We start from the raw sequence: 27,478 nt of genomic DNA, 5'->3' as shown, positions 1-27,478 counted from the left end.
CTTAAAATTATTGGTGAAAATGTTAGCATTTCAACTGAGTTCTTCAGTTCATAAACAGGAGTAGGTTTAATTCTTTTGCCTATATGTTGCTGGCTGAATTGAAAAGAAAGAGAAACAGAAAGCCTTATGAGGTGGTTCAAAGCATATTTCCATTTGTAGCTATGTTAGGAGATTCAGATCTTTCTAATGTATAAATCAGACATTTATATTTCTGAGGTTTGACGGTTGAGAAACTTCCAAAAGGCCAAATGCCACACTATCCAAAACTATTCAATTTTTGGATACACATGCAGATTTTGCCCAAAGACGAGTTACCCTTACTTATATCTCATTTTCTAGGAGTTAAAAATACATATGGCTGGTGAATACAAAGAGGATGATGAAAAATACTTGCAATTTTATTTGCAAGGCCAGTAAAATTAAGATCAAGAGAGAAGTCTTTCAAAATTTATTCTATCTATCCCTTATTCAACTTTTACACTGATAGAATTTATTTCCACATTTTAAGATAATTACATGTTTTCATCTTGAATATTGCTAATGTCAGGGGCAAAACCATACATCTCCTGATAAATAAACTTAGCTTTATTTTTTATGTTACAGATTTTCCGAAAGGAAATAAAATCACTTCTTTTCCTTATACAGCTTACTTCAATTAGTTCTTCTTTCTCCACACAACTTCATAATTCTTGCCTCAAGCAGAAAAATGTGTAAATGGGTCTTTGTAAGTTGACCACAGACACATAAGTATTAAGAAGTAAAGGAGGAAGAGCAGTAGCCCATTATATAGGGCTACTCTGCCTCAGCCTGGGACATAGCAAGATAAGACCTAACATATTTGCTTATCTTATTTCTCTCCCACTTTACATACACTTTACAAAGGAAGAAAAGGAATATTACAGATAATGGTCACCTATGTGAGAAAACTGGGAATAGGAGAGTTTCATAGGAGAAAAATCTTATTCCCCAAAGAAGCAAGAATCTTTGAATTCTGATCACTTTCCAATGTACAGGATCTGCTAGAGTGTTTCCCTAGCTCTGCATCAAGTTCCCCACGTCAACACCACTTGCAGAATTAGTTTGCCTCCATTTTTAGATGTGGTTCCATTTGGTTTTTACTACTGTTTTAGAGCCAGAACGCCATATTGATTTGAGTGATAACTCACCCAACACTGGTTTCTTTGTCATGGTAATTTTCATCCATCCTGTTATTTTTCATTATTTGTTTGGAGAAGAGTTCAAAGTACTTACTGGGTTGAGGACTACAGTGAAGAAAAGTTCACCTCCTTGGATACTGTTGTCCAGCTCTTTAGGACCTCCTGGATATTCTTTGTAGAAAATTGTGTGAGTGAAAAGCCCACAGGTTTGTCTTGGGAGAACCTGAAGGAAAAATGAGTAAGTAAGGAAAAAGTTCCTTTCAACCAATTAATCTGTTCAATCTGAGCTCTCTTTTTTCTTATGGAAGATGATGCATAAGCTGGTGTCATTATTCAGCTCTAAATAAGGCTCAGAAAATCCTTTACACTCTGAGAAAGCAAGGATGACATCAGTACAGATGGAATACTGAAGGAAGTGGAAGAAATATTTTAAAAATAAGATAGGCTTGGGATAATTTTAGTCACTTATCTATTTTAAATCTCAGAGTCAGTACTTCTATTATGAAGCCCAGTAGATTTAAACATTTTAAGCAATTAGAAAATATAGAAGAAATAAAAACGATACTTTAAAAAAATATTTAAATTATCTGTGCTACACTGTAATTCTATTCGGCAAAAATTTTAATGGTAATACTTTCTGTCAAATTCTACACATGCATTAGAAAATGAAGTCAATTATTAACTCAATGTGCTTCCTAGGAAATGACATTTTTAATTTGAACAAATATTTGAGACACAAATCACAGTATCTTCCCTGGAAAAGACTACTGCAGGCTATAGTTGATGGCTCGAATTCTAAGTCTGAAGTTTGCCAGTTCCAAAATTGAGAGAGAATATGCATTTGGTTAGTAATTTTTTAATAAGCGCCACGAATATACATCACAAAATGGTAAAAGGTCGCTTGGTAAGGTATTCTTTTACATTTATGTATTTGAAAGCCATTATTTGCTTCAATTGTACACACTGGTTATAAGGATATTTTTTCAAATTCTCACTGCTCCCCTGGTAAAATATCAGTGCAATTATAAAAGATGTGAACTAAAGCTGTGCAAGATGGTACAGTCTTCAACTAAATCTTATATGATTACTTTATTATATGATCTGTGTTTGTCACTATACATCTGAAGTAGCAGAAAACTAATGAATATACTTTGGAGAGTTACAAATTTTAGAGAATCTTACACAGGCAGGCCTTCTGCTTATTGTCCTAATCGAATTGATCTTCATGTTTTCTGTCTTGAGTCTTAAAACATAATGTTAAATTTGGTTCAGTAAGTGTTTTCAAAATATTACCTGTGCAGGATTTCCATTCTTTATAACCCTCCATAAATATACTAGTTCTTTCTCCTTTAGTTTGAATTATAATAAATTTTAATCTAATCACTGGAGTGTTTTCTCAGAAAATAATTCTCAGCTCTATCAATATGTCATATATTGCTGTATAAATGGAAACTGTATACATCGTATTTGTTTTGGTAAGCTGGTAAAGATTATATTCTTAGAGGCTATTCCATCTTGATGAAATGGTTAAAAAGGCTTCAGTTTAATGCACAGACTATTAGCTCTGGTGGTGTCTAGGTTTAAAAGTATTATAGAACTAGTTGCTGTCAAGTTGATTCTGACTCATGGAGAACTCATATGTGTCAAAGTAGAACTGTGCTCCATGGGGTTTTTGATGGCTGATATTTTTGGAAGTAGATCACCAGGCCTTTCTTCCAAGGCACCTAAGTGTGAACTCCAACAGCCAACCTTTCAGTTAGCAGCCAAGCACGTTACCTCTTTGCACCACCCAGAGACAAAAGCATTACACATTCTCACAATGCTATGCACAGAATCAACCACAAAAAAGAACTAAATGCAAAGGTAATTCTTACTGGATTATATATATTTACTACCAATTCTTGGAAATGCCATATTCTGGAAATTAAAGCTTTATATACCACATATTCATTTATTTAACAAATAACTTATTCTAAAACTCTATGCTAGTCCATGTGGGAGAATGTGAAAGTATGTGTTTTCTATTCTTGAAGAATTTAAGATATATTGGAAGGCAAGGAGAAGTAGCCAAAAGCTACATAATAAAATGCCTGCATGTAATTAAATGTTAGGTTAGCATTAAAGTGTATGATTCTGAATTACTTTTAGGGTTTGGTTTGAATATCTTGCTTGAAAAGTTATGAAATACATACAGGGCTGTCCTTGGGATTTGATTGCCCAGCTGATTCTGTGCAAAATGGAGACAGAAGTGAAAAAGAAATTTGAGTTTTGTCAAGTTTTCAAATTACCTGAATTTGAACAGAGTGAAGAAGAAGTGCCAGAATTTACCCTGCAACTCTGGGGAGGACCACACTTCCTGGGAGTATGAGGGTCACCAGGAGACCTAGGAAGGCCAATGGACCAGGTAACTAAAGAGACAATCAGGAGTGTGATAAGGATCATATCTGACTGTCTTGTTCCCTGGATGCAATGCTATAGGCTGTAGAACATGTTCCCTGAAACAACTCTCTTATAGTAGAGAATGCATGAGAGAGTTTTTAAAGCATTCTGCTGTGGACTGCTCTCTAGAATTAGTCCTGGGAGTAACACTATCAAATTCAAACTGACTTGATGAGTCCCTGGAAACCTTACAGCAGCTAACAATAACTGGGAGATGCTTATCAAAAGCATCTCCAACAATGGAGCTGAAGCCAGTATCCTGTACCTAAGGTCTAAAGCATGAGCAACTACCTACGAATGCTTCTGAAGGCTACCAGTAAAGAACACCTAGGAAGCTGCCAGTAGGATTACTAAATCTCCACCAATGGGCATCACGATTAGAAACAGTAAGTAGATAATCAGAGTTGTGGTCTAATCGCTTAGAGGTCTCTGGCTGTCTCCAGGAAGTTGCATTGAACAAGTAGAGAGTCTGGGTTTTCATTCAGTTCCTTACTGAATGAGGACTGCCCATTAGATAATACAATAGGACTGCCCAGAGATTCTGGCTAGGACTCAAATGCCTTGAAATGTAATTGGCTCTTGTGTTCCCAGTGGAGTAACAAGGATGATGTATTATAGGAGTTCAGAGGAGGGGGATGTTGGAAATATAGAACTGAATTAGTGATGGCAGGATCAATAGCTGGTTTGAGAGGAAGACAGTGAGTTTCATTTTAGGCATTTTGAGTCTGACCTGTGAATGGATCATTAAAAAAAAGAAGATTTTCATTGTCCATTCCATACACCAAAATATGGACATGACGTAAGGTTCACTCCTCAGTTCCCTGCTCTTTTTTTCTTTGTAGTCTCTCCCTAACCATATGCCACTGAGTGGATTCCAACTCATGGTGATCCCTTGTGTGTCAGAGTATAATGGTGCTCCATAAAGTTTTCAATGGCTGATTCTTCAGAAGTAGATTGCCAGGCCTTTCTTCTGAGCTGCCTCTGGCTGGACTTGAACTTCCAACCTTTCAGTCAGCAGTGATCCAGTAAACCATCTGCACCACCCAGGACTGTTCGTTCTTGAGATCTCAATTTGCATCTCTATGTGGATAGCGCAGCAGCCCTGTCCTCCCTCTCTTCCTGCATACTCAACCGCCTGCTGAACATTTCCTACTTGAAAATTCTCATCCAAGAGCTTACAAACCAAATATAGAACGTTTCCTTAGATTGCTGCAAGAGTGGAACCACAGGGACAGTTCCATCAAAACAGGAAATCTATTAAAGCCTTTATTACCTGCAAGATTCATGCATTCTAATACGGGTAAGATATGTTTTCAGGTGAAATGAAAAATGAACATATCTCATGGGACATATCCAAGCAAGTTTCTCGGCTGTACAGAGAAACAGAAACAAAAGAGAACAACATTGAATAAAGTCCTTAGAAACTTAAGCTTACTCTTCTACAAAGACTGCTTATGATGTTAAAATGACAGGAAAGTACTGAATGCTTGTAAATGATAACATAACCCAAGTCTCCTAACCTCTCTGGTCACAAGGCTGGCAGCTTGAGGCACAGAGAGTTCATTTTCAGCAGAGGAAGGGTAGGTTGGGGTACCATGTGGCCGTGATATCCCGATTTAGCAATTACAACAGTTTTATTGACGGAAAAGTTAAGATGGGAGTTGATCCAAATTAAATGTCATTATCCACTCTCTAATTTTTACAGATATTATAAAACTGTTTGAGGAAATCAGTTACACCTTATTCTAGAAGGTAGACATCTGTTCAAACACATCAGCTTGACAGAGTTATGGTGCTTATCACATAGTGTTCTTCTGTGTGGTCTCTCCAACGTCTAAATCTCACTCAGGAGGCCCATTCCCTGGATTTTCTGATTTGAGAAAAAATTAGGATTTAACTACTTACTTTGTACAGTCTCACGAAATATCAGGTGATAACTGTTTAAGTTAAATGTCATGGCAATACACACTTGTTACCAAGGATTAAAAAAAAAAAAAAAAAGGGGCACTGAAGAGAATTAGACAATGAACATAAATGATTTAATTGACATTGTCTCTCATTTCTACTCTATATTGTTGTTGTTAGGTGTCATTGAGTCAGTTCCAATCATAGCGACCCTACATACAACAGAACAAAACACTGCCGGGTCCTGCATCATCTTCATGATCGTTGCTATGTCTGAGCCCACTGTTGCAGCCACTGTGTCAATTCATTGCACTGAGGGTCTTCCTCTTTTTCACTGACCCTCTTCTTTACCAAGCATGATGTCCTTCTCCAGGGACTGGTTCCCTCCTGATAACATGCCCAAAGTATGTGAGACATATTCTTGCTGTCATCTCTTCTAAGGAGCATTCTAGCCACTGTGTCAATCACCTCTTGAAAGGAGCATTCTGGCTGTACTTCTTCCAAGATAGATTTGTTTGTTTTTCTGGCAGTGCATAGTATAGTCAATATTCTTCACCAACATTACAATTCAATGCATCAATTCTTCTTTGGTCTTCCTTATTCATTGTCCACCTTTCTCATGCATATGAGACAACTGAAAATACCATGGCTTGGGTCAAGTGCACCTTAGTCCTCAAGGTGACATCTTTGCTTTCCAACACTTTAAAGAGGTCTTTTGCAGCAGGTGTGCCCAATGCAATATGTTGATTTCTTGACTGCTGCTTCCGTGAGTGTTGACTGTGGATCCAAGTAAAATGAAATCCTTGACAACGTCAATCTTTTCTCCATTTATCATGATGTTTCTTATTGGTCCCGTTGTGAGGATTTTTGTTTTCTTTATGTTAAGGTGTAACCCATACTGAAGGCTGTAGTCTTTGATCTTCATCGTTATAGCTACTCTATATTATGATCTACTAATGATTACGCAGGACTTCACATGTGGTTTGTTGCTGCAAATAGTTGAGTATTTTCAGCCTGACATGGTAAAGAGTAGAACAAAGCTTGACTGACTTGTAAGAGGGCAACACGGTTAATATATACAAAGTTGGTATTAGTTTTACATATTAATAAGTTTTTGAAGAAATGATGGCTTCTAAAAATTAAGTTAGCTGTAATGTTTCCATAGTATTTTAACATTAGTGCCTCCTTAATACCAATAGTGTCAAAGACATTTTAGTTATTTTTAAAGAACTGCAAAGAAGTGATTTTAATTAAAACATCCTTTGCTATATGACAAATATGCTTGCTGCAGCATGTGGTTTTTCATACAGTTAAGCTTTTAATATTTGGGTCTTTTCTTTTATTCTTACATCGAAGGAGAAATGCAAATCTGGCAGAATAAGTTGTACGCTAAGCATAATGGAGGAAGCTCACCATGATGTTTTTGTGGATGAAGCCCCTCCGATATCGAGCTGGTTTTAGATGTGGATACTCTTCAGTGCTGGTGATTTTAATATTCCAAACCTTCTTCCAGGCCTCATAAAGCTGAACGTGTACAGGGTAGACACCTGAGTGGTGCGGGGCCACCGCGTAGCCCATGTCAGTAGGAATGCCGTGCTCCTAAGATCAAGCAAATGTTAGTTAGAGCATGCGAACATTTATCTTGATCCTATTTTTACTCCAGGATTTTCAAATGTACTAAAAATTCATTTGTTTAAATCCATATTCTTAACTGCATAGCAAAATTAAAATCATAAATATTAACACTTCTAGGTTTCATGAAGCCTTGTAGCCATTCCACCAGTCTTAATGTTGATACATTTGTGTTTGAGCGATGGTGGGTCAGGACTAGTGATTTTAATGAGTTATCTGAAAGAGCCTCCATTCAACACATCCTTGTCATAGCCACTATTATGGATTGAATTAATTGTGTCCCCCAAAAAATATGTGTTGTAAATCCTAACCCCTATACCTATGGTTATAATTCCATTCGGGAATGGGGTTTCCTTGTTATGTTAACGAGGCAGTATTAGTATAGGGTGTGTTTTAAGTCAATCTCTTTGGAGATATAATAGAGCAGATTGAGCAAGCAAGCAGCACAGATAGGGGAAGATATACGCCACACCACATGAGATCTCCAAGAAGCCAAAGGAACAGAAGCTGAAGAGACCCAAGGACCTTCTCCCAGAGCCAACAGAGAGAGAAAGCCTTCTTCTAGAGCCAGCACCCTGAATTTTGACTTTAGCCTCCTAAACTGTGAGAAAATAAATTTGTTTGTTAAAACCACCCACTTGTGGTATTTCTGTTATAGCAGCACTGCACTAAAACAGCCACCTAGTCCTTCCACCACTCACAATTTCAACAAGTTAAATGAAAAACACTTGCTACAAGCAACACTCAATGCTCCCCACAAAATAAAATTAGCATTTATGAGTGGGACAGAACATATTCCAAGTTCACTAGGCTTGTTGACAAAATTTTCTTTTGCTTACTGCCCAGTTTCAATCACGTTTGTCACATTTCTTTTGGCCCCTCAGTGTGTGGGCCAGTAAGAGACAACGTTCCCTGCCTGAGGAGAAGCACACACTTTCCATTGGATAATATGGTAAAATTCTGTAGAGCAATTTTCTTTGAAGTAGAAGCCCTGCATTCAGTGAAAGTAGGAGGTTCTGAAAGTGCCGAATAATCTAAGAATTTTAGTTAATTTGAAGTAAAGTTTTTGTACATAAAATGACTTGACAAAACAAGTTTCAAAATTACACACACACATGAAATAACTAATCACATGTCATGGTGCTTCTATTCAGACGGTTCTGTCAATTCCAAAAATAAACTTATGTGGTATCCGCTTTTTTTGGAGGAGGGATGGGACAATACTGTATAATTGTGAGTATTCTACTCCACTTGAGATGGTCCATTAATCCTGATAGAGTCTCTTTGGCATAGAGAAAAATAGCACAGGCATAAAAGATGAAACCTGTCTTTTACAAAAAGAACACCCATGGCTTCAGTAGTTGACATGTATTTTTTCTTCTGAGTGCTTTTTTATTTTCCAGTCTGTGCTTTTCAATTGCTTTATAGTCTCCTAAGCTTCCACTCAAATAGCTTCCTTTCAATTAGTCATGGCTTCTCTTCATGCCAAAGAGCAATTTCACATACAGAGAACCACAATGTCAGGCTTCTAAATGTACTGGATTGTAGAAATACGCTAGAAATTTAAATGAGAAAGGTGCAAGCATGGCTAGCTTTATTTTTCAACCTAAATAATAACAGGAGAGAAAGAATGAATATGAGTACCTGAACACAGAAGGAAAATGGGTTGCAAATGGTTTGCCATTTACTTAACTACCGGTTCAGACTCCTTCACATGGCAAAAACAACCCTCAAAATTTGGTCCCAACCTACCTCTCCTATTATCATCTGATCCCTTATTTCTGATGCTTTCCCTCATGTCTTTGCTATACACTGTACACACTGTCCTCCCAAGTGTAACCCTCTTTTCCTCTTATCTTATAAACTCTGTTCGTTGTTCGCAACTCAGATTAGCCAGCCATAATTAAGGATGCTAGAAATGGAGCCACCATACTGCTGCCTTGAGAAAGAGAATGGGTGGTATTAGAGGTAGATGGACCATGCCTGTGTTTCAGGTGAGAGGAAAAGTTTGACGTTCTTCATTTTATTTGCATCCTTTGTGGAAATTACCGTGACTGTGCATTATTATATCACTTACAACTCCACTAAAAATAGAACTGAAAAATCTCATTGCTTTTTTTTTTCCTTTTACTGGTTTTTAAAAACTCTAATAAAGCAGTTTTTTTCAACAAAGGATCATGAACCCACACATAATTTTTGTTAGAAAAGGTCAGTGAAATATTCACCTAAAGTCGTTTAAAAATGGGGGTGCAGTAATAATGGATTAGATGAAAGAAAATGAATTTCAATCACAGAAATTGAAAGGAAAAATGAACAATCATAGATTAATATTTTTGGATGTGTATGGGAAGAAGCAAGGACGAAATTCACAATGTCAGGAACTAACTACATTATAAAATCAAACACCTCCACAATTTGCAAGAAGGTATATCCATAGATATAATATATAGTCAGTTGTGTCTTCAGGAATCTTGTGTAATAAAAGAATGGTCCCGCATGCAGGGATGTTTCCCTTATTTTGGATTGTTTAATAATATTTGGGGACCAGTGTAGACACAGTTTCTGCTTTTCCTTATAACTTTTAACACTAAAGACACACTAAGGCTCTTTAATCTTGCCTTTTATTTGTGTGCAGGTGCAGTGTGGCAGAGTAGTGGCAAACTTCACTTCTGGAGTCAGACGTATCTGGCTCATTTCACTCTCCCATCTGCCACCTGTGTGGCTTTGACTAGTAGGATGAGACCTGTCCCCTCTAAGCCTCATGTCCTGCTCTCTAAAATGCTGGTTTTAAGAGTACTTAGCTCAAAGGTGCTTGAAGGTAATTAAATAATATAATGCAGGTAAAGCATTTAGCACAGTTCCTGAAATATGATACATATTCAATGAATGTTATTTATTATTGTTGCCATTACTATCCTGCCTCTATTGCCTTTAGATGCTAGAATTCTATCACTCAAATATAATGTGGAAATTATGAAACTACTGAACCATTTTTTTTCCACTATAAGAGATAATAAGAGATAAGCCTTTTTTCTTGTTTGTTTTTCCTACTTCCAGTGCAGATGTTGGGATTTTCTTTCCTGAGATTGCTGTGGCAAACCCTGGCTTCTACCCTACTACCGCCTCCTGGGCCTGCCTCCCTCCTGATGGGTCCAAATGCCTTACAGCTAGCTGTTCCACGCAGTTCCAGCCTATGACTTATTGAGTGTTTGCAGGTCTCTTTTAAATGAATTTTAGATAAAGGCAACATAAATTAACCCCAAATCTTGTATTCGATGCCAAAAAGAATACCTGACATCTTACTGCATAGAAAAATTGGGCTAAGATTGAAGGTAGTATATTTTGGAAGGTAGATAAATTGCTAAATTCTTAGTAATTACTCTCTTCCCACTCTTTCAATTTGAGATCAAATACATATTATTTGGTAATACTGGGAAAAAGGAGCCCTGGTAGCACAAATGGTTAAGCACTCAGCTGCTAACCGAAAGGTCAGTGGGTTGAACCCACCAGCTGCTCTGCGGGAGAAAGACCTGGTGATCCTCTCCTATAAAGATTACAGCCTAGAAACCTTTATGGGGGCAGTTCTACTCTGTCACATGGGGTCACTATGAGTCGAAATCAACTCGATGGCACCTAACAACAACAACAATATTGGGGGAAAAAGTATAAAATAGTAGACATTTTAGCTTAAAAAGTTAATTCTCATTTTTAATTTTTTTAAAAAATTGATACTTGATTGAAAGTAGCATCTTAGATCCAGGAGCTCTGTAATCTATGTCAAGATTTTCCTAGCAGAGGACATGGACCAAAAAGACTGGGTAATATGACTGTTACTGTAAAATGTGTGTAAATACTTAGAACACAGGTGGGATTAGTTATTCTCAAAATTGAACTCGATCTCCGCTCACAGCCTCAACAGATCTGCTCTTTCTCCAGAGGTCTTCCATCTCATTAAATGACACCATCAATCATCAATCAATCAATTGCTGTGTGGTAAAGATAGATGCTATTCTTAACACCTCCTGCAGCCTCTTGCTGGATGCCACGGAGTCGATTCCAACTCATGGTGATCCCACGCGTGCACAGTAGAACTGCTCCATAAAGTTTTGGAAGCAGATTGTCAGACCTGTCTCCCAAGGCACCTCTGGGTGGGTTCAAACTGCCAGCCTTTTGGTTAGCAGTCGAGTGCTTAACTGTTTGGACCACCCAGGGATCCCTCCTGCAGCCTGATCCTCTCCTACAGTTATCATGTACTATCCATACTACCTCTAGTTTGTATCTTAAATCTATCCACTTTTCTCCAATTCTATCATCATCATCATCCTAGTCCAATCCATCATCTTCTCATTCCATGGGCTTCTGGCATAGACTCCTAACTATTCTCTCCATTTCCTCTCTGCCTCCTCCTGACTCATTCCCTACACAGCATGCACAGAAATATTTAAAAGATCATATTTGTATATGATCATGTGACTTCCTATTCAAAATTCTTCAATGGATTCCCTTTGCATTTAAGATAAAATACAAAATTCTAAGCACAGCCACAATCCTGCACGATACGACTCGTTTCTCTCTCCAGCCTCATTTTGCACCACCTTCCACGCTTCACTGTTTTTTAGTCACAGTTACCTTCTCCTTGAACTCCCCAAGCACTTTCCTACCTCTGTACCATGTGTAGTTTTCTTTGCCTGGAATGTTCTTACTCCAATTCTTCACCTGGATATATCTTACATCTTTTTTAGACAATTTATTCCATGTCCTATCTGCAGAGTAGTCTTCATTAACAAAATCCAAACTAAATTAAGTCCCTATTAAGACTTCTTTTAGTAGCCTTCAACTATCTTTCATACTACACAGTGAAGTTGGTAAGTACATACTTCTTTGTATAATTTCTTAGTGTCTCTCCTCTTCACTAAACAATAAGCTTCATGAGGTCTGGTCATGGTTCTGTTTTATGCACTGCTGTATGCTCAGTAAGGTCTCTGGGTGACGAAAACGGTTTGCACTGGACTAGTAACCTAAAGGTTAGTAGTTGAAACCCACACAATGGCATTATGAAAGAAAGGCCTGGTAATTTGCTTCCCCAAATATTAGGGCCAAGAAAATCCTATAGAGCAGCTCTACTCTTTAACAATTCCATGAGTTGGAATTGACTTAACAGCAACGGGTATATGCCCAGTGTCTCACCAATAGTAAGTACTCAATAAATATTAGTGAACAAGTGCATAAACTGATTCTGACCACTTATTCTAATTTTTACTTTCTCAATTATTTCAATTAAACTGTAAGTGCATCTGCAGAATGGACATACAGTAACTCGTGGAAATTTACTGCCTACATAACTAATACTTAGAAGATAAACTCCAGGTTTTGAGACTGTAGATAAAAATTATTATCCAAGTGCAAAACAGACACACTTTTTTGTTATTATAAATTTATACATTTAAATTATACTGGCTAGAACTAAAAATTACCAGGATTTCCTAAATATTGCATTTAAATATTTCCATATAGTCTGAAGACAATACAACTTTATCAAGAAAAAGTGATGCTGTATTCCTTAGAAAAAATCCTTCCAAAACTAAAAGAAAACAAGAAAAAATTAGTATTCAGGTATTTGAACAACACAGTAAGTTTTACTACAGAAAAGAAATTTTTTTTAATTGCTATTTTTGATAATTTCTTTGTTTAAACCCTTTAAAGAATGGTAATCTACTTTTAATGTTTGTCTCTATTTTAATCTTCCTAAACAGAAGAATCTTTTTAATTTCCATTAATGGCTATAAAACCCTTTGCCAATTTCTAATTTCCAAGATTAGCAAGTGTACAAAGTAATGTAAACAAAGTAAAAAAAAAAAAACAAAACCAAAATGGTAGGAAATGAAACGGACATTTTGTATTGTACAGGGGAAAAAAAAATCTAAAACTTCATTACAACATAATTTGTAAATACTTCTAAATGCTTTTTTTGCAGTTCTTTTTGGTTAGAATGTCTCATTTACCCAGTATATGTAAGTTCATGCTTTGGTTAACTATTTCAGAGTACTAAGAATCTACATTTACATTAGTTTAAAATAGAATTTTCTCTATTTTTTCATACAATGGTATATTTTGGAGTTGTTTCTAGAAAAACAATTTTTAAAGTGACTTCCTTAGAAGGTATAGCTATTTAGATATTATTTCACATGGAAAAGAATACATCTCTCCAGAAAATACAAGCAGGGGCTGCGTGCTCGGAAAATAAAATTAGAACCTTTAAACATAATAGACACATGCACATATACGCAAATACTATATGAAGAAAATAAATTTATGAAACTGTTCCCCTGTATACACTAAGCAATTTAAAATTTCTAAAAACAATTTTTTTCCCTAAGGTGAAACTCTGATGGGCCACACACCAATTTCAGTTTATGAGAACCTGTGGGGCCTCTGGCACCTGGAGAAGGAGTCTTGCAGCAGCTGTGGTGACCGGGGGAAAGTAAGGAACTGCAGTAACTGTTGGCAGATTACTCTAATATACGTAAAGCTGGTCCATCTGCAACCGATCACGGGGATAGTGCATGACCAGACGGTGTTTAATTCCATATTGCTAGGGGTCGTCGGCCATGAGTCAGACAGCCAACTAGACCGCAGCCAACAACAACTATTCAAAGGAAGCCGACTACTTCCTCAGAACAAAACCAACCAAATCAGGATTTTTCTCTAGGTTAAGGAATGAAGATTTGGTACTACAGGATGAGATTGTTAAGTATTAGAAAATGCTCCTGTGATAAATGATGTATTTCTAGTATGCTTTGGAAAAAAAAAAAATCTTCAAAGAACAAATTACTTTCGCATAGGAGTCTCGTTTTTCTTTTTTAACCATAAAATAAAGAGGATGTGCAAATAGCTACCAAGGCTCAGATGGAAAACTGTACTATTCTTTGACATAATCTTCACGGTTTTAGAAGTGATCTTACATTCTTGTTAAATATGATGCTAAATATAAAAATTTATAAATATAAATTTAATCAATATAATCTTAAACCAATGTGTATTATTTTCTTTCTACACATTTAAGGACATAATAACCTCCTAAAATGTGACAGACAAATTTATATAAATTTGATTAACTCTTCGATTCATAATGTAAATTTCTGTATGCCGGCTGGTATGTGAAAAACTTGCTGTGATGATCATGCTGATTTTAATAGACTTGGTTTAAGGGCTTAAAATCATCCTCTACTGGCAGCATGCTCTGCTGTTGATAAATCTGCTCTTTTCGACTTCAAATTCTTCCAATTCCCCCACCTTAATGGATAATCCTTGGTGATATTTGCTCTTTTTCTTCCAAGAATGCAGTTATATGTTCCCTAGGGTGTCTAATCATAAACCTACTCGTTTTAATATCTCCAATTCTACAGATGGAATTGAACTTGTTTAAAACAAAGCAAAACAAAACAAAAACTTATGGAGAGTCCTATTGTCATTTGTTCAAAGTATATTTTATTTTCTATTCACTCTAGAAATGGGCAAAAATAGGTTTCTTTATCCATAACATGTGACTAGGAGAATACTATCTTTTTTTTTTTTAAGAAATAGAATATACAAGTTAATCAGGTTCACTTCTCTTCAAGATATAATATTACCAGAGCAAAAAAATAAAACAAAACAAAACAAAAAAATACCAAAGCAAAAGCCTTCAGAAGTGGAATTTATAAAATAAATGGTCTCTTTGAATTGGATTTAAAATGACCAACTCTAAGTAGGTTTAAGCAGATAAAAGTAGATGTTTAACATAATTTGTTCTGCAAGATTGTCAGGAAAAAGAGGTGCAGACAAGTGAAGTGCCTTGTCTAAGGATATAAATGTACCTAAAATTGGACTAGATTTTAATTTTTCTATTACCAGCCCAGGATGCTGTATCACAAAGTAGACTACTTATTTGGATGAAGAATGCAGGAGAATACTAATTAGTACCACCAATTATATAATAAAAGTTACTACTTGGTGAAATACCAGCACAGCGCCTGATACAAAGCAGACTTCGTTAAATATGGATTAAATAGAACTAAAATGCATCAAAATGGGCCAGTAAGGCAAACTTTAGAAACAGATTTGTGGTTCCTAAACTTTTCTTTTTCTTTCTTTCTTTTGGTTATAATGCATGCTCTGATGAGCAATCTTGTTCAGTAAAGAGACTACATTTGTTACATAATGGTTAAATTAATTTTTCTTTAGTTAGTAGAATCCCACTGAGTTGATTTCATAGTTAAAAGAAACTTGAAATTCTAATCAGTTTGTGCAAACACTTTATAGGGGATATACAATTCCTATTAGAAGTCTTGAAATACTTAAAATAGCTAAAAAACTACCTTTGATACTCTGGTGGATTCCAGAAACCCTAGGAAGGAGGCCATCGAGATATTTTCATGTCACAGTTTGGTAACAAAAAACATAGCTACAGTAGCAAATGTAACAGAAGTTTTTTGGCAAAGGCATTAAAGGTGTTAATAATGATGTCTTGTGAAATAGAATGGAATTGTAGTAATTCATAAAACAGAAGTATGACCTTATCACTTTGAAATTACTCAGCTCTAGAAAAGAGTATAGTGTTTCCTTTACTATATAGTGAGAAAAGACTCTTATTCTTTCTATGTCCGAACACATGACAATGAAACTATGAGTGTCCAGCAGGGAATCCCATGGACAGATGAGAGCATAGGATCCTGGAGAGAGCACAGATTTAGGAGTCTGGGCTCAATCTCAGTACTGCACTTTGTCAGTTGTAGGACCTCAGGCAGGTTATGCAACTTCACCAAGCCAAAGTTCCCTTACTTGTCAAGCAGGGGTAATAAAATTAATTACCTCCCAGAGTTGTTGGGAATGACAGATATACACCCTCTCCTCACTTACTGACATGGTTAGGTTCCAAAGACCAGGTCATTATGCAAAATCAGTGTTATGTGAAAATGGAGGATGACCATATCGGATCACAAAATGGAGGATGACTACATCATTAGATAACTACCAAATAACATCATTACATAACCACCAAATTACATCATTACATAACTGCCAAACCACTGAGAATCATGGCCAGCCAAGCTGACACATAACCTCAATCATCGCAGCCAGTGTTAACTCTCACCTTACACTTCAGCGTTCATTACTGCCAGATGTACGTTGTTAATGGACAAATTAGTTAGATAGTAGATATTTTACTATTGTCATAAATGTTAAATGTTGGATAAAGAGATAGTTGATAAGTGAGGAGCAAGTATAATGTAAACAAAGGCACTGGTCAAGAGCAAGTGCCATTTCATTTCATTTTCCTCATATATTCTCCTTCTTTTTGAGACAACAATAAGCAAAAGAAAACAAAGGTAAACTATGAATCTCTCCACCATCACTTCCATCCCCAAACAACTCAAAATTCTTATTTAAGGACAGATGTTCCTAAAAGAAGATACCCTGTCATTATCAATCTTATCTCAAAAAAAGTTTAACAGACAGTATAACTTCTTTCTGGAAAAAGTAATAGATATTAGGTATAAAGTGGGAAGTAAGGAATATCCCTGGTATAACCATAAATTTGATAATATAATCTTTCCACAATACCTATCTTTTAAAAAAAATTTTATGGTGTTCTAGGTGAAAGTTTACATCGCAAATTAGTTTCTCATTCAAAAAATTATACACAAATTATTTTGTGACATTGGTTGCAATCCCCACAATGTGTCAGCACTCTCCCTCTTTCCTTTACACCCCGAGTTCCCCATGTCCATTCATCCAGTTTTCCTGTCCCTTCCTGCCTTCTCGTCTTTGCTTTTGGGCAGGTGTTGCCCATTTGGTCTTGTATGCTTGATTGAACTAAGAATCATGTTCCTCATGTGTGTTTTTGTTTGTTTTACAGGCCTGTCTAACCTTTGGCTGAAAGGTGGACGTCAGGAGTGGCTTCGGTTCTGAGTTAGCAGGGTGTCTGGGGGCCATAGTCTCGGGAGTTCCTCCAATCTCTGTCAGAGCAGTAAGTCTGGTCTTTTTTTTGTGAACTTGAATTTTTTTCTACATTTTTCCCCTGCCCTGTCTGGGACCCTCTATTGTGATCCCTGTCAGAGCCATCAGTGGTGGTAGCCAGGTGCCATCTAGTTCTTCTGGGTCACAAGACCTGTACTTTAATAACACGTTAAAATATAATCTACAGCAAAATTTTTTTTCCAAGAAACTTATAGCACACAAATCTTAGGAGGAAAAATTGGTGACTTCTCCATATTTTTTAGTGTCAGTTTTTGTTTAATTCTTTTTTTTAAAGTACACAAGTATTACATGCAAACATTATCCTTTTAAAAAAGTCAACTAATTTAGATGTGTTCCAAGTAAAAATACTCCAGTAACCTCCCTCAACCCAAAACCCTCTCCCCCTTTTTAAAAACAAGTTTCCACTGTCAGCTATTAGATATGTATCTTTCCATTCTTTTTTCTTACTTAATTTCAAACATACAGCTACATATATCATACATGGCCTTAAAATATATATTAAACATTTATTTCCAAAAACCAGACTCTCTACAAAATCTCAATTTCCCAACAACACTCCCTGTTATTCCAGTGTAATTTTCTCTAACTCTCAAATTTCTCCAATGCCCTAGTACTTATATTCCACTGATACCACCATCTTTTCACTGTCCTCCTTCTACAATCTCACTTCCCTCTTTAACAAAACTTATATTCCAAGGTTCATCATTAAAATCATTCTTTCACAAAAAACCTTCAATTCTCTTGCTCACCTTTCCATTTGTCATACTTCTTTGGAGACAACACAGCCAGTTTCACTTTAAATGAAAGGCCATTAATCTAAAATAGTTCTTCAGTGTTGTCAAGTAATCCAACTCTATTTCCTTAATCCATTCACTTTCCTACTACCCTAGACTGCTATTTTATAGCTTCTGCTCTCTGGTCAAAACTACAACAGCCCCTTCCCCATCGTTACCCTAAATTGATGACTAAGCGTTCCCTTTCAATGAGATAACAGAAGTAATTGAAGAGAATGTCTTCCATTCTTACAATGATATCCACCAACATCCCTGTATCTGAATCCATACACTATTCTAGTCTCCTGTGCTATGGCTACTGTAACAATACTCCAATTTAGGGATAATCCTGTCGTACAAAAGCCATTGCTGTCGCATCGATTCTGACTCATAGCGACCCTATAGGACACAGTAGAACTGCCCCATAGGGTTTCCAAGGAGTGCTTGGTGGATTCGAACTGCCAGCCTTTTGGTTAGCAGCCTGAGCTCTTAATCATTGTACCACTAGAGCTCCAATCCCTTCAGAAGTGCACCAAACTCCATTCCCCCTGCTGACTCAAAAAAATGACTTCAGCAATTTCTCTTTTTTCCTTCCTTCCTCAAAGGTTTTCTTCTTTTTCTGCGGGGTCATTCTCAAAAAGCGTACCAATATAACTTTTATCTTGTAAAAAGCAAACCAACGACCAACAAAACAGGGACCACAGCAAAAACCTTTTCTTGATACTCATATTCTACTTCAAGTACTAACCCAACTAAACAGCTGAATTATTTGAAGAATTTGAATGAAATTTAGCAGGCCTAATGCATTAAGAAATTCCAGAAACACAATTTAAGCTAAAAATTCAATACCAATACTGAAAACAGATTACAACAGATTTGCATACTTGGCTTAACCTTTACTTTCACTTACATCCTCTAAGAAAATAATTATTTGCAGGAGAGTTTGACAGATTTTCACCCAGTCTTTCCTAAGAATAATGTCATTTATATCAAGTAAGCTTCCATTTAGCAGAGCATGTTGTTTTCTTGCCTAAGAGTTCTCTTCAGAATTTCTAAAGTGTTGTCATGTCTCTGTTGAGCATCCATTAACTAAATACACCACTAAAGGGTGTGCTTGCATGAGAATATTCAAAAGAATGACGTAAACAGTTGTACTCTGCACAGGCCACGTTGATATTTTTTGAATTGCTGGAATTTTTCAAGTAAACACAAGAAGGGGTTTGTAGAAATGAAAAAGAAAAAAAAAGAACTATGAGGTTTTATTTGTTATCCTGTAGCAAAATAGAACAGAAAATTATCTGAAGATCCATTGGGTGAATGGAAGCCTTAGTTTTATCCAGCTTTCTCAGAGTTTGAAGTGATGCATTTTATGTGGACGTCTGGGGTCCCTGAGAGGTAATAAAGGTATACACAATTCAGGGACAGGCTCAAATTCCCAGAGTACTTGCAAACATATTTAATCTTTCTGAAAATATACAAGGTTGGTTAAACTAGGAATCCTTAAGTCTGCATAGCATTAATTTTAACTGAAGTTTAGTATTCTCGAGAGAGCAGAAAAGTTGGTATTGATCTTTGTTTGTTCTAACTACTGTATACCCTATGGCATTTATAACAGCCACTAGGACAGTAATGCTTGCAAGGCTGGTTACATAAACACAAGAAATTACATAAATCATACAAAAAGCTATCCAAGAGAAAAACATTGTGGAAAGTCAGATTTTAAAAACATGAATTTGTTTTTTAAAATATAGCCCTTTAGGAAAGTAATAACATCCGGACTATTAAGTTTGTGTAACAACAATTAATAACTGTTTTAAGGACATGATGACTTTCAACTATACAGACCATGGTTGTAACCACAGGGTTTGGAGCCTGACAGGTCAGTTACCAAATCTTTTCTCCAGCTTTCACTGGCTGTGTGATCTTGGGAAAATTATATGACCTCTCTGAGCCTCACTTTCTGCATTTTCAATATAGGAATAGCCAACCTCACAGATGGCTGTGAAGATTAATTAAGGATGTGTGTAAAGCTCTAAGCATAATGTCTGGTAAATATGTGAAGTCCCACAATTTCCCCTCCTACATTTCCTCAGAAGGCTCAAAAATCTTTCTAACTGAAATGCAGAGTTCTGTTTCATGTAGGGGAAAGAGAATAATACAATTTCAAGTTTTACAGCCTTCCCTGAACTGAGCATAAATTAAAGGAAAAGAAGGGAAAATTGGGGAGACTAGTTTTGAGGGTGCTGCAATGATCCAGGTGTAAGATAAAAGATTTGGAAGTGGAGCGGGGATGGAAAAGATAGTAGTAGGAGGTGGTGTCTTGGTTATCTAGTGCTGCTATAACAGAAATACCACGAGTGGATGGCTTTAACAAAGATAAATTTATTTCTTCACAGTAAAGTAGGCTGAAAGTCCAAATTCAGGGCGTCAGCTCCAGGGGAAGCCTTTCTTTCTCTGTCGGCCTTCTCAACAATTTTCCCCCAGTCTAAGAGCTTCTCTGCGCAGGGACCCCGGGTTCAAAGGACATGCTCTGCTCCTGGCACTGCTTTCTTGATGTTATGAAGTACCCCCTCTCTGCTTGCTTCCCTTTTCTTTTTATCTCTTGAGAGATAAAAAGTGGTGCAGGCCACACCCCAGGGAAACTCCCTTTACATAGGATCAAGGATGTGACCTGGATAAGGGTGTTACAATCCCACCCTAATCTTCTTTAACATACAATTACAATCACAAAATGGAAGACAACCACACAGTACTGGGAATCATGGCCCAGGCAAACCGATACACACATTTTTTGGAGGATATAATTCAATCCATGACAGGTGGTATAAAAGAAAGAGCTGACAGAAATTGTTGAATGATTGGGAATAGGGAGTAGGAGATATGAAAATGTGAAAGCAGGCCCAACTTAGCGCTTGTGCAGATTTTACTCTCATTTCTCCTTCTGCCATCATTTCCATCTCTGCTGTGGTTTATAAATGCCTTTCAGAAAACAAATGCCCCTCCATGTTAAGTAGCTGTAAAAGGAAGTAGTCGTCAAAAACCAGGCACAGCATGCATGTGTTTGGAAATAGTTCACCCCCAGCCCATCTCCACGTCCAACTCCACCCTGCCACGAAGTTTCTAGGTGAATAGTTAAAGGCTTGTAGTGGAGGCCTGGTGGCACAGTGGTTAAGAGCTTGGCTGCTAACTGAAAGACTGGCAGTTTGAATCCACCAGCTGCTTCTTGGAAACCTTATGGAGCAGTTCTAACTCTGTCCTACACGGTCACTATGAGTCGGAATCAAATCGATGGCAACTGGTAGTTCATCTTGCGTCCAAGTAAATTTGGGCAGTGGGGGATTATTTCCATGTAGGTCATATGCTAACTTTATCTTTCACTTCTTGCAACTATTTAAGTCACCAGATATACGTGTTGGAGGTGCAAGCTAGCATTTTTGTTAAGAGGAGAAGATAAAGGAATACGTGTCTACACTCTCTGTCTTGTTAGAGGGTATGAAGTCTTCCTATAGGATGGAAAATAGGCAGTATGAAAAGGGATCTACAAAGAAAAGGACTCTGAGTTCCCAGGGGAAAATACAAACCACTTCAAAAATTTAATGATTAATCTAAAGAAGGAGAAATTCTGTACCATTATAGACATTGGTAGGGGTGGGATAGCCTCCTGTAGGTGAAATACAGAACTTGTGAATAAAAAGCAGAAGTTCATACTTACATAACTTTAATAAGTGTATGCAGATAGAAAAAAGTGAGAAGCTCAGAACTAGATGTGATTTTTGACCTGTTATTCCCTTTTTTCTTCCTTATCCATTCAGTAAAAAGCATTACTGATTCTGTCTCAGAAATAGATTCTATCTCAGAAATCTCAGTTCTGACATCTCTGTGTTTTATAGTCCCACTTCCACTGGTTTAGTTAAAGCTGGCTTTTATTTCCACTTCCTTCGCTACTTCTATAGTAATCCAACTTGTCTACTTACCTCCAATCTCCCTCTCGTCATCCTCAACATTCCCTGCCCTAATGTTCTGTGATTATAAGGTTTATGCAGAAGTGACAGAACTTGGCGGGAGGGGTGGGGGGTGAGGGGGAATGACAATGTCATCTTGGAGTTCAATATACATAAAATTTGAAAATAACTAGACAATTTAGGAAAGCAGTTTAAAAATTTTCTGAAGAAAAAAATAGTTGTGAAACCATGCCAGAAGTATATCAAGGGAATACAGCTAAAGAAGGATAGGGTATTCAAAAATTATAATTCTCTTGAAAGAATTATAATTATTCCAAACCAGGAAGAAAATAGCAGTTTAGCATAGTAGTTAAAAGTCAGAAAGCTCTAAATTCAAATACCACAGATCTATGATTCAGCTGTGTGATTTTGGGCAATTACTTAACCCATCCAAATATCAGTTTTGTCATCTATAAAATGGAGGTATTAGCAGTAGGGTTGTGAGGATAATTAAATAAGATGATTCATGTAAAGCACTTAGCAGAGTTCTGGCCATATAGAAAGTTCAATAATGTTAGCTGTTATCTGTGTAAACTGAGTACTTATGGGGCTTCCTAGGGTTTGAAACACATACAAGAGATGTAAGGAAATGCACATACCAAGGTCAAAAACCAACAGACAAAACAAAACAAATAATAAGCAAAACAGGTTTAAAAATAATGCTAAGGAAGGGATGGCTGGAATCTCAGGGCCAAAATTTAGTTAACAAAATCAAGTATACAAAACAAAAATACCTAAAAGCTTAGTGATAGCTCATGGACAAATAGTCTGGCAGACTCAGGTGTACATGATTTTTTTTTTTTTTTTAAAGCTAATGGATTTTGGCTACATTAATAGAAGTAAAGTATACATGAAGGAAAATAAATATTTTATTCTGTTCTATTCAAACCACATCTGCCATGGATTGAATTGTGTCCCCCAAAAATGTCTGTTGGCTTGACTGGGTCATGATTCCCAGTATTGTATGATTGTGTAATCTGATGTGATTTCCTTATGTGTTGTAACCTCTATCACTATGATGAGGTTATATGTGATTTCCTTATGTGTTGTAAACTTTGTCATATGATGAGGTTATAGTGATGAGCCTACAAGATTGGATAGTGTCTTAATCCAATCTCTTTTGAGATACAAAAGAGAGAAGCCAGCAGAGACACAGGGGAAACTCATAGCACCAACAAAGCAGTGCCAGGAGCAGAGTGCATCCTTTGGACCTGAGGTTCCTGCACAGAGAAGCTCCCAGACTGAGGCAAGATTGATGACACGGACTTTCCTCCAGAGCCAACAGAGAGAGTGTTACTCTGGAGCTGAAGCCCTGAATTTGGACTTGTAGCCTACTGGGCTGTGAGAGAATAAACTTCTCTTTGTTAAAGCCATACACTTGTGGTATTTCTGTTAGAGCAGCACTAGATGACTAAGACAACATCAACAGAGATAATGTTCAGATGAGGACAACAGGTATTGGGAAGGATATTGACAAGTTAGAAACTTTACAGATAGCCCAACTGGGATGATAAGGGTGTTTGAAAAACTATGGAATGCTTTAAGATATGTGACCTGGAGAGAGGCATATGCAATGATAAAATATTAAGAGTTGGAAGAAATATTTATTTATATTTTCATCTAACAAACATGAAATGAGCATCTACTAGGTGTCAATCACTATTCTGTGTACACACTTATCTAGATTAGAAGAACACTACTTCTTGGATGGACAGAATTGTATTCCTTCTTCTATGACTTCCTTTCTGAATACACTGATTTAAATATCTTCTAAATCATAAGATTGACTGATTATAATCAGGGGTGATATTCTAAGTATTTACCAACTAGTCTGCTATGGCACTGACCAGTCAGAACTGCTGCCAGCCAGAAAGCTGGCATTGGGTACTGGAGGTCTGTCTGGGCCAGGCACCCTTATGTGCTGAGTAGTTGGGAGGTTTGGGACATCCTGGGGAAGAGTCCGAGGTGGCTGAAATCGTGGCATAGGGTAGTAGTATTGACACATTTCAATACTGTAGCAACCGGCATGACCATACCAGTGCTCTTAAGTTGCATGCTGTTGTTGTTAGTTGCCACTGACTCAGTTCTGACTCAGCGACCCTATGTACAATGGAACAAAACACTGCCCAGTCCTGTGCCATCCTTATAAACATTGCCATGTTTGAGCCCACTGTTGCAGTCACTGTGTCAGTCCATCTCACTGAGGGTCTTCCTCTTTTCTGCTGACCCTCTACTTTACCACACATGATGTCCTTCTCCAGGGACTAGTCCCTCCTGATAACATTTTCAAAGTACATGAGACCAAGTCTTACCATCCTTGCTTCTAAGGAGCATTCTGGCTGTACTTCTTCCAAGACAGATTTGTTCATTCTTCTGGAAGTCCATGGTATAGTCAGCACCATAATTCAAAGGCATCAACTCTTCTTCAGTCTTCCTTCTTCACTGCCCAGCTTTCAAATGCATATGAGACCATTGGAAAAACCATGGCTTGGGTCAGGCACACCTTAGTCCTTAAGGTGACATCTTCGCTTTTTAACACTTTAAAGAGGTCTTTGCAGCATATTTGCCCAATGCAATATATCCTTTGATTTCGTGACTGCTGCTTATATGGGCATTGACTATATGGATCCTTAACAACGAAATCCTTAACAATTACAATATTTTCTCCATTTATCATGATGTTGCTTATTGGTCCAGTTTTGAGGATTTCTGTTTTATGTTGAGGTGCAATCCATACCGAAGGCTGTAGTCTTTAACCTTCATCAATAAGTACTTGAAGTCCTCTTTGCTTTCAGCAAGCAAGGTTGTGTCATCTGCATATTGAAGGCTGTTAATGAGTCTTCCACCAATACTGATGTCATGTTCTTCTTCATATAGTTCAGCTTCTTGGATTATTTGCTCAGCATACAGATTGAATAAATATGGTAAAATGATACAAGCCTGATGCACACCTTTCCTGATTTTAAACTATGCAGTATCCCCTTGTTCTGGTCAAATGATGGTCTCTAGGTCTATGTACAGGTTCCACATGAGTACAATAAAGTGTTCTGGAATTCCCATTGTTCACAATGCTATCCATAATTTGTTATGATCCACACAGTTGAATGCCTTTGTATAGTCAATAAAACACAGGTAAACATCTTTCTGGTGTTCTCTGCTTTATTTTTGTATATTATCCCTTATAATATATTCTTTAAATATATTCTTCTCTCTTCTGTCTCTGGCCCTCTCCATGTTCCTTCAGCCATTCTTTCTATGAAGTGAATTATAGACTTTATACTGGGTGTCCTGCTTTGAATGATGCCTAGGTTCTTTCTTAAACTGTGCTGCTTAAACTACTCCAAAAGTGGCCTGCCAGCTCCCAGTAGACTTTTTACAGCTTAATGTAAACTCTCTATTTTTATTAGGACTATTAGACCTATACTTTGTGTTCAACATCAATGAAATAAAAATCTAATGTGCCTCTTTAAGAAGTGATTCTCTGAAATACAAATGATTCTTTCGTTGGCAAACAAACTAATTAAAAGATCACCATATGTTCCTTAAGCCAGCAAGTCTTTCAATATATTTAAAATTATGTTTTGACACTATAATCTTTATTTCCATATTAGAGAAGTTTCTGTGTTCACTAATCTAAAAGTTGCATAATTGATAATAGACATTCCAGCTAGCTGGAATTAGCAGGTTCTGCCAAACTTGGAAAAGAGTTGGAAAAATGATGATAATGCAATCAAAAACTACAATCTTTGGTAAGGTTTTATGTTTTCAGGAACATTGCTCTATTAATGATAATAGTATTGTTAATAAAACTGTTAACTATCATATTACATCAGCAATGTGTTCTATGATAAAAATCTCCACTAATTATTTTATTATTAAAAATTAAACTCCTGTCATTTGCCAAAATTTAGGTGCAATTCTTAAGTTGAGAGTAGGTATCTGTAATGACTTTTTTGAGGTTTCCCTGTAGTAAGTTATTTTAGTTTTCTAATGGTACTTTGTTCTTTTTTTAAAGCTGTACAATAGATATTTCAAACTGTGTTATAGGTCAATCATTAATGTTAAAAATGAATCTCCGCTTCAGAATCGGCACTTTTAAAAAACAAATCCCCTGTGAAATTCAAGTTTAATGTTTGAATTAGCTCAGGGTTGATACCTAAAAATATTTTCTAATCAGCCTCTAAAGTTGTATTTCTTGATGGCTGCACTCATCAAATGCAAGTCTGCTTAAAGGATTTGCTTGACCTTGCATAATAAGCTACTAGAGAGAGCTTTCAAAGCTAAACTGAAATGAACATCAAATTCCCTGTGAGACAGAAGTATCCACATTGTGCAAAAGGATAAAAGACTAGATGTGTTTGCTAAAACTAAATGAAAATAGGAGGTGTCTATAGATGTTGATGGAGAAAGCCCAAACAAAAGTGGTTTACATCATAGTCTCAGATTCTCTTAGTTGGAAAAGAACTTTAAATGTCCTCGAACCCAATCACTCACTTTAAATACAAATTAGATACAAATCCATGACCTCCAATATTGTTCTAACACCCAGTTGCTCCCAAGGCAGACCATTTCTTCTTTGTATTGTTCTTTCAATTCCTTCATTGGGAACACTCATGCTCATGTTTAAATCCAAGCTGGTGGAGAAAAGCAGAATGTAACCCATTTTAGAAATGAAATATTAGCACAGATTAAGTATTTGCCTGTTTCATCTAGTGAGTTGGTAGGTGAGGCAGAATTTTTTCCAGAATGGTTTTCACTGAATCAGTTTCTCTATCTATATATGATAAATAATACTCAGTCATGTGGAAAGTTCCTCAGATTGAGTTGTCTGTCTCTTTTATAAACATTTTTGAAAAACTGCCTGTCTTGGGGAACCTTAGGGAACCTCAGGGAAAACTTGGCCTGAGTTCCACCTCTAGTTCTCTATTTCCCTTGTATTACTAGGATTACCAGGTATTCCCTTGGATTACAAAACAGAGAAGAAATCTACATTTACACCTGGAAACTGCGCTGGGAGGCTAAGGAGCAAGCCTGGGGAACACAATTCACTAAAAGACATGGATTTTTGGTTTTAATTTCACCACTAGTGAGTTTTATAATCATGAGCAAGTCACCGTATTTCTCTGAGTTTCTAATTTCCTCATCTATGAAGTGAGGATAAATAATAAATATACCTACAACTCAGGGTTGTGAGAATTAAAGGACATAACACAGTACGTGTATAAATCCCTTGATCTTTTCTTATTACATCTTTAAATTTAGCAGCAATAAAGCTTTGTAACCCTAATTTCTTAACGAGAAATATGAGTTAACACATGTTTATAAAATGTGTAGAATTTACATTAACCAAATATCATAATACAAAACAGCTGCCACCTATTGAGTATTCACTAAGAGTTAGTCGCTAGTCACTGTTCCTAAGGGTTATATATATGTATATGCATATATATACATATGCATATATATATACATGTGTATATACATACATATATACACATGCATATACATATACATATGTGTGTGTCTGTGTGTGTGTATATATATATATATA

The 27,478-nt window shown here is 36.7% G+C and overlaps 1 protein-coding gene across 1 annotated transcript in view; it reads right to left on the bottom strand.

Annotated features, from left to right (window-relative positions):
* The window catches only part of LOC101344422 (N-deacetylase and N-sulfotransferase 3), a 219,972-nt gene that overhangs the window by 96,377 nt on the left and 96,117 nt on the right, over positions 1–27,478 (bottom strand). The window contains exons 5-6 of the mRNA XM_023741102.1: positions 6,915–7,100; positions 1,252–1,380 (exon numbers count right to left, since the gene is read on the bottom strand). Coding sequence (XP_023596870.1) covers positions 1,252–1,380; positions 6,915–7,100 — 315 coding nt within the window. The remainder of the gene's footprint in view (positions 1–1,251; positions 1,381–6,914; positions 7,101–27,478) is intronic.

This window comes from Trichechus manatus, unplaced genomic scaffold (genome assembly GCF_000243295.1).
Source record: "Trichechus manatus latirostris isolate Lorelei unplaced genomic scaffold, TriManLat1.0 scaffold00171, whole genome shotgun sequence".
NCBI classification, from domain to species: domain Eukaryota; kingdom Metazoa; phylum Chordata; class Mammalia; order Sirenia; family Trichechidae; genus Trichechus; species Trichechus manatus.
This window is presented reverse-complemented; position numbering and strand designations above follow the sequence as displayed.